The sequence below is a fragment of the Bubalus kerabau genome, chromosome 4 (genome assembly GCF_029407905.1).
Source record: "Bubalus kerabau isolate K-KA32 ecotype Philippines breed swamp buffalo chromosome 4, PCC_UOA_SB_1v2, whole genome shotgun sequence".
Taxonomy (NCBI): domain Eukaryota; kingdom Metazoa; phylum Chordata; class Mammalia; order Artiodactyla; family Bovidae; genus Bubalus; species Bubalus kerabau.
Window position 1 is genome coordinate 15,651,655 of NC_073627.1, and position 8,705 is coordinate 15,660,359.

An 8,705-nucleotide genomic window follows, 5' to 3' on the forward strand; every position below is an offset into this window, starting at 1 on the left:
TGCTGCTCCAGAGACCACAGAAATAGAAGCGAGGCGCTTCATGCTGCCTGGTTAGCAGCCTCTTCCCCAAGGAAAGGGTCATATGGATAGGCCATGAGGAACGAGCTCATTACAGCTGCGTCCAGGTAGAAAGATCTTCAGGGGCTGAGGTCTGAGGGCTGGGGAGATGGCGGAAGCTCTGACAGCAGGATGGGAGCAGACGAGGGTGCCTGTGAGGAGTGATAGGGGGAAAGGTGAGGTAGCGCTTGCTTAGAAAAGCCTCAAGTACCTCATCATGAGGTTTCATTCTGTAGCTAGTGGAAAATTTAGGAAGCTTCCACTTGACAGATAGGAATGCTTAAAAGAAGTGCAGAAGGGGACTTCCCTAGTGGTCCAGTGGTTGGGACTCCACACTCCCAATGCTGGGGGCATGGGTTCAATCTTTGGTTGGAAACCTAAGATTCTGCATGGTGTAGTTAAAAAAAAAAATGGCGCAGAGGTCCAAGTTCAAGTTTTGCAAAGACCCATCTCCCCCTATCTTCCACTCTCCACCTCTTTATGAGCTGCCCAGGAGCATAGAAGTTAACTGGGCAGTTAGCATCTTAAGGAATAAGGTGTTTGCCTCTCAAATTGCTTCTTTAAGGTCTGGGAAGAACTTTCAGCAAGATTGCTGGTAGCCCCTTCCAATGGTCCCCCAGCTTCCTTTGTTTTGCCCGAGTCTGAATTCTTGTAAAACAGAGAACTCATTATGCCTTTGACAGACAGGAAGCTGCTAACATTCTTGTGATGGAGGAAGGCTATCAATTTAAGGAAAAGAGGAATGAAATGAATGTCTTTTTCTAGCCTAAGCCCCCTCAGATTTCTGAAATCAGAGACGATTGCCTTTGAAGGACACTGGGGGTGTGGGGGGAGGTCAATTTAGAACAGAATAGCTTGCCCAGGGTGACCCAGCTTGTTAACTGCAGAGCCAGGGCTGGAAAACCTACGTCTCCAAGCTCCCCAGCCAGTCCACACCACAAGACTCCCTCCAAGAGTGATGTCACTGTCCTGGCCATCACAGCTCTGAGAGCGTGGAAAGTGAGAACTTTGCTCCATGGACCTTGTGGGACCCAAATAAAGAGATATTCTGCTGCTGCGCTAATCATGGTGTGTCCACCCAAGGCAGGTCTGCTGGACCTCAAGACCGACTTATTTACTTTGTCTTCAATCCAAACGATCTCTCTGGACAGAGGCTCCGAGCTCTAGGACAGACAGAACTTTCCATTTGCCCAGAAGCTGGCCCGCAGGCCCAGGAGTCTGCTCTTGAGAGCTCACCCATGGCTGGTCCTGCCCCCCAAAATAATTAAGTCTTTTGGCGGGAGCACAGGGATTCCCAGCCGTTGGGAAAGGCATTTGGAATCTTGACGCGAAAGCATCTTGTTTATAAACGACACAGGTATAGTTTCCCTAATAATCAGCTGGCAAGGGTCAGGAGAAAATTAATTGAAATGCCCAGAAGGAAATGGGAGGGGATTTCCTTCCTGAAATCAAACCTGGCGATCATTCCCAGTTGTTTAATAGCCATTGCTTCTGAAAACATATTGGAGGAAATATCTTAACAATGAGATAGCCGCTTAGCCAAATACTAATTTAGTATTGTTTGACTTGCTTCAATGGCACATTCTGACTTCATTTTTCCTCTGCCATTTTTGCCTTGTTTATAAATCGTGTTTGTGGCCCAGGCAGACAGATAACGTGAAAGAGAACAGCCTGTACTTAAAGGGATGAATCTGAACCTGCGTGGCTCTCAGGATCTTGTAAATAACTTGCCTTCTTACTGAAAAAAAAAAAAAGGCAATTCCTAGTTACAGCTCACCTCCTTCCTTCCCGGGAGCCAGCAGACAGCTGGAATATGATGGGAATGGCCCAGGATTTGGGATCAAAAGACTGGGGTCTGGGTTCCAGCTCTCCAGTCAAGCCTAAGCTTTCCCATCTATAAAATGGAGATGGTGATGGCAACAGCAAAAACAGCAACGTCCATCTATTAAGGGGTTTCTTAGGGCTTCCCCCGTGGCTCAACGGTGGAGAATCTGCCTGCCAGTGCAGGAGACAGGGGTTTGATCCCCGGGCTGGGTCGATCCCCTGGAGAAGGAAATGGCAACCCACTCCAGTATTCTTGCTGGGGAAATCCCATGGACAGAGGAGCCTAGCAGGCTATACAGTCCATGGAGTCGCAAAAGAATCAGACATGGCTTAGTGGCTGAAACAACAACAACAGCAAGAAGCTTCTTAAGAATGAGAAACATTTCTTAAATGAGAACTACTTGTGCAAAGTACTTGCAGATTGAAAACTATCATAGAAAACCTAGATATCTATTTTAAAGTTCTTTTCCTCAGACACTCTGGCAGCATAGGGTATGGATGAGGAATTTACTTTGCTTGGCCCTAAAAGGCCCCTGTCACATGAGGAGAATGTAGCAGTTGCTTACCCAAGACCCAGGATTCAACTCAAGCCAACCTTTGACTTAGGAAGCAGAGCCCCACATTAAAACTTGACCCTTCCCTGATAGCTCCTTATTAGACATGTCACTTTGGGCAGATTTCCTAACCTCTTGGGACCTTAGTTGCCTCAGCTATAAACTGGAGGAAATAGAACCCTTTCATTTGGTTGTTGTAAGAATTAAGCAGACACCCAGCACAGATCTGGTTCATTGGAAGTGCACAGAAGGGGCACATTCGAGAAGCAGGAAGTAGAAATCCCAGGAGTGTTAGAAGCAAAATGACCCTTGAGACTGTCCACACCATGTTCTGGCCAAAAGTGGGCTGATTTCTTGGCTGTTCTCATGTGCCTGACAGCTGGGCTCTGATTTAAAAGCAAGCAAGCACAGCCTTGGATGGAAGTGTGTCAGCCTTTAGTTCAAAACCCCCAAAGTCTGGACAACTGTGGCCCTGCCCTTCCCATCTCTGGAGCTGTTCCTGCAGCAGCTCCCTGAGCTCACTTCCCCTGGAAAGGGCAGCGGAGGTGTCTGGTGGAGAACTTGGTCCAGGGCCTGCAGAAAGGCTGGACACCAGGGTCACTCCTCCGGGCCAAGTGGAGGAAATGGAGGAAGGGTAGCTGCCAGGGCTGGCGGGCCTCCAGCCCCCAGGGGCCAACGCAGCTCTCTTGGCCTGCTTGCGTGGGTCTCTCTTGGCAAAGGAGGAGACAGAGCCTTGGCCTTCCAGCTGGAGCCCCACAGACCTGCATCCTTCCGAGAGGTTCCTCGTTCTGGCAGGACCAGAACGAAACAGGGACTCCATCTCAGCCAACCCTCAGGGAGACAGACAGAACCCCATCATGGTGTTCCCAAGACCCAGGCCAGTCCCCACAACTTCTCCTGCCTCCCTGGATTCCACCTACTGCAGGGTACCCTGTGCTCACAGAGGGCCCAGTGTCATGCACTCAGGTGCTGCCTGCTCTTCCAGACTCACTGTTGCCCCGGGCCCCTCTACTCGGGAATTTCCCAGCATGCTCCACTCTTGTCTCTTCACTCCATCCATTCATCAAAATCCACCCCTCTCATAGCCTTTCAACTCCTTCTGCAGGTCGTTAGGACCTCTTCCACTCTCTACTTCATGGCAGTGTTGTTTGTCAGTAATTGATAAGATAGAAAACTCTTGGGGGCAGTTTCTTGCATTCTCAGCAGGAAAAACAGTGCCTGGGTCAGACGGAGGTCCCCTCATGGAGCGGTGTGTAGGTAACACAAATACCATGTGGAACAGTCAGAGAACACTGTAAGCTGGCACATGGAATTAAAATTTTTTTTTCACTTTTATTGTGGCGAAATACACACAACATGAAGTTTACCATCTTTCAGCATACCATTAATTCAGGGGCATTAAGTCCAATCTCACTGTTGTGTGACCATTGCCAAATCCACAGAACTTTTCATCATCCCAAACCAAAAGCACCTGTTGAGCCCTAATTTCCTGTTCCTCCTGCCTCCCAGAATGGCAGCCACCGTCCTACTTCATGTCTCTAGGAACTTAGCTCTTCTGGATACCCCCATTTAAGTGGAATCATACACTGTTTGTTCCTTTCATGTCTATCTTATTTCACTTAGCATATTGTTTTCAGGGTTTATCCATGTTGAAATGAATCAGAATTTCATTCTTTTTAAAGGCAGAATCATATAATTTAGAACTCTTTTAAAAGTTTAATCATTTGAGTTTGCTCTTTCATTTTTTTAAATTTAAAAACAGACCTCTGGGCTTCTCTGGCAGTACAGTGGTTAAGACTCAGGGCTTTCACTGCAGGGGGACACAGGTTCAATCCCTGGTCAGGGAACTAAGATCCTGCAAGTCAAGAGGCATGACCAAAAACAAACAAACAGGCAAACAACAACAAAAAAAACCAAAACAGACCCAGAGAAGGTTAATTTAGAGATAGAGTTGGAGTAAGACACCGGGTGTTTCTTAGTCTTCCTGTGTGGGTGCTTGATGAAATTTTTGAGAGTCTGCTGTGTGGCGTGTATGTGGGGAACAGAGGCTGCAGACCCCACAGAACAGTCATGGAGAGAAAGAAGAATGAATCTGGGCAGGAGCTGCTCCCGCAGGGTGGGGGGTGCCCACGGATGACGGTTCTTCTGTGCAGTTTTGGAGAAGTGCTGGGTGCAGTTTTGTGTATCTTTCCACCAGGCCAGTCTTCAGTCTTGAAGGGTGTGACCATAGCGTGTTCTGTTTCTTGTCACTGCAGAGAACGGAAGGCTCCCTTGACGGATCTTAGGACTCCGTGAGCACACGCGCCTCCCTGGGAGGATGCCCACATTCCGAGAAGAACAGATGATTCCTGTATCGCAAGAGTTTTGTGCACTTATTTATGGACCTGCCCTGCTCCCACCGAACGTAGCAATTCGTCAGGCCAAGCCACCAGTTTTTAAATCCATCTTAACTACTTTTATGTTGGGTATAAAGAGCTAACAGACGGGCTGGTTAGTTTCCCACACAGCCTGCCTCCCAGCAAGTTGGAGCATCCTCAGGAGTGGAGAGTGGCAGCCAGAGGTTCAGGGTAAACTGGCCATTGGGATATTTTGAAACTTGAATATTTTGTCTTGTGCAGAAATTGAGAACTTGTCCAAGTACCCTCATGTACAGAAGCCAGTTTCTGTTTTGTAGTCAGTTCCCCCTAGAGAGTGGCCTAGCTTAGGGGCTAGTTTTTCTCTTTGCCTTTGGTCCTTTGAGGGTCTATGGTTCCAGGCAGTCCTTGTTCCTTGGAAGTGCTCGGCTCAGACTGGACAGCTGCACCCTGTCCTCTCCATGACCTCTCCTGCCACAACTGGGAGAACAAAGCTGCTTGGGAGCAACTCTTTTGAGATGCCAACCTGAAGACAAGGTTCATTTCTGGGCAATGCACCAAATAGAAAATGAAGTTGGACAAAGCACAGATGTTCTTGGGCTGGTTTTCTATCCCCTTTCTTTCTTTTCCTCTACCACGCTGAAGGCCAAAGGACAGAAAGATGGCTGCCTCCAGCAAATTTTTTTTTTAATAGAAAAATGAAATGCATATTTTTCTTACTAATTTTTTGTTATTTATTCCTTGCTAAAAGGAATGGTCTCCCGAGGTCCTCAGGTGTTTCTGATGGTGTCCTGAGTGTGGACGAGGGGCGGTGGCCCTTCCGTGGCGGGATTGCACTGGTGAGCATGCCCCGCTGAAGCCACCTTCCTCGTCCTCCTCAGCTACACAGTGCAGGGGCCCTGCGGGGTGTTGTATTAAATAAATCTGATCTTCACTCTTCACAGACCCGTGAGATGTCATTTTCTGAGAGGCCGTACACATACAGAATATCTGTCATGCCCGAGGACTCCTCCATCAAAGCCTAGGAGGCCACAGAGAAAACCACGCAGGTTCTGTCTGCAGGCCAGGGCCTCCATGGCCTTCGCTGAGGCCAGAGGTAGACACACTGAGTCAGGCACACTGAGTCATTAATATCCATCAGGGGCTACTTCAATGTTGGCTTCGCAACTGAAGCTTGCTTGCTAGGCTGTTATCAGATTGAGCAAAAACAGTAACAACCCCCACCCCACCCCCACCCCCACACCCCGCTGCCACCCAAAACCAGGATGCCTGGTTGCATTTGAATTCCAGATAAACAACAAATAATTTTTGAGTATAAGTATGTCCCATGTAGGGCTTCCCTTGTAGCTCAGTTGGTAAAGAATCTGCCTGCAATGCAGGAGACCAGCGTTCGATTCCAGGGTTGGTAAGATCCCCTGGAGAAGGAAATGGCAACTCACTCCAGTATTCTTGACTGGAGAATCCCGTAGACAGAGGAATCTGGCAGGCTACAGTCCATGGGGTTGCAAGAGTTGAACACGACTTAGCGACTAAACCACCAACCGCTACATGTCCCATGTAACATTTGGAACATACTGACACTATAAAAACATTCATTTATCTGAAATTCAAATTTAACTAGGCATCTTACATATCTGGTAACCCTACTGGCAAAGCGCCCTCCCACCCCTCAAAACCTCCAGACCCACCCTCCCCTGTGGCCTCAGACCAGACCTCCCCACCCACAGGCCAGGGCCTCATCACAGCTACACCACCACCACACCCACCCCAACTCCCCTACCCCCCACCCCCTCCTCTGGGCCTGAAGGTTGAGATCTGAGAACGTGTCCTGACTCTGTCAGCCTGCAGCTGCAGAAACTTGAAGGAGCCTCTTATGTTCTTCATCTTTAAGATAAGATGGTTAGACTAACATTTGGAGGGTTTAGGTTCTTTTCAAGATATGATGGAAGCTATGGACACACACATACACATACAATGTTGTATCACAGAGATGCTGTAGTTTCCCAGTGTTCAGGGCCATGGACTCAGGGCAGGGACTGAGGATTAGACCAGGGGTCCCCAGCCTCTGGGCCGTGGACCGTTACCTCCTGTCCGATCAGCGGCGGCGCTGGATCAGAAAGAAAGTGCACGATGAATATAATGCGTTTGGATCATCCGGAAACCAACCCCCACCCCCGGTCTGTGCAAGAATTGTCTTCCATGAAATCCGTCCCTGGTGCCAAGAAGATTGGGGACCACTGGATTAGATGGTCTCAACAGCCTTCAAGCCTGATAGTCAATGTGTCGGTGATTTGGGAAGCGCCCCGAGCCCCCTTGTCAACCCCTCGATCCCTTGTTGCCACCAGAGCATGGCCGTTGCTATGGAAACTGGGGAACCTTGTTCACACTGCTTATGATTTATTTATGGAGCATAATTGGGTCTTTATTTTTCCCCTCAGTCTACATGTCTGAGGAAGAGAACATACACACACACTCAGGGATCTTTCTTTCAGGATATTTAATGGCTAAAGTCTCTCTAAACCCAGCTTCCTGGTTCCACTGTCCTAACCTGATGTCAATCATCTAAGCCTGAGCTGTCTCTTAAAGGGAGGGCCCAGTCACCATTTCCAGGAAAGAAAGGACATGTTTCTCGGCTCGCGAAGTCATTAGTTAGAGCTCCCTCTTGTGTCCTCATGTTGCCATAGATCATTAGAGAAGAAACCACTTAGAAAAGACTGAGGAGAATTTTTTCCCTCTTCTGAGAACCCACAAGAGGTCAGCTATCCATTTCATAAGCACATACTGAGCGCTCCCCCGGCAGGAACTGACTGACCAAAGTCTCGCACCCCAGCGTAGACTCAAGATGGGCGAAGTGACCCCAAGGTCAGCATACATTCATTCATGCACGCAGTGGTTTTCTACGAGGGTGATTTTATCTCCTGGGGTCACTGGGCAGTCTCTGGACACAGTTTTGGTTGTCACAGTCGGGTGGGGGTGCGACTGGCATGTTGGCGGGTAGAAGCCAAGGATACCATTAAGTATCCTGCAATGCACAGGACAGCCCCTGTGATAGAGGAAGATCAAGCCCAGCATGCCCAAAGTGCCAGGGCTGAGCAGCCCTGCAGTAAGTCGTGTATTCACTCAGCAAGCTTGTATCCATCCATCTGTTTTCCTGACACTGGTGGGAATAGGAAGATTATAAGAATCACATGGTACCTGATCTCCTGTACAATCTAGTAGAGAGAGAGGTGAATAGAGAGCCAGTTACAACAGCGGGACAAAGGTGGTGATGGAGAAATTCAAAGGAAACGGGGACACGGGGCAGGGAGCTCCTAACAAAGGCTTTGGGGGATCAGAGAAAGTGGCCAAGATGAAGCGTCTAACTGAGGGTAGGCAGACGGTAAGCAGGTGGAAAAGGTGCAGTGAGGAGCAAGGAGCAGGACCAAAAACGGGGGGACACATGCTCAGGCCTCAAGACAAGGGAGAGGATGGTGTTCCCAAGGAATACCAGGGAAACGGCCTGTCAGCCCTGTGACCCAATCAGTCCTCTTCAAAAACACACCATGTCCCCTGAGAATTTCTGCTAGGCATCCGGTCGGCCTGACCCAATCTTTGAGAGTCTTAAGGAGAAGGTCCCCAAAAGTTGCTCGGCTAGAACTCAGTTTCTGAGCACAGTTGTTTTTCAGAGGCGTCATCAGTGGCTCAGACGGTAAAGCATCTGCCTGCAATGCAGAAGACATCGGTTTGATCCCTGGGTCGGGAAGATCCCCTGGAGAAGGGAATGACAACTCACTCCAGTATTCTTGCGGGGTGAATTCCATGGACAGAGGAGCCTGGTGGGCTACAGTCCATGGTGTTGCAAAGAGTCAGACACAACTGAGCAAGTAACACACACACACACACACACACACACACACCAGCGTTGTTAGCATGTTGG

At 48.9% G+C, this 8,705-nt stretch overlaps 1 protein-coding gene across 2 annotated transcripts in view; it reads left to right on the forward strand.

The window, feature by feature from the left end:
- The window catches only part of PECAM1 (platelet and endothelial cell adhesion molecule 1), a 63,439-nt gene extending 57,709 nt beyond the window's left edge, over positions 1-5,730 (forward strand). For both annotated transcript variants that reach the window (XM_055575509.1, XM_055575510.1), the window contains one exon: positions 4,691-5,730. In XM_055575509.1, the coding sequence (XP_055431484.1) occupies positions 4,691-4,720 (30 nt within the window). In that variant the 3' untranslated portion in view covers positions 4,721-5,730. The remainder of the gene's footprint in view (positions 1-4,690) is intronic.
- The last annotated feature ends 2,975 nt before the right edge of the window (positions 5,731-8,705 follow it).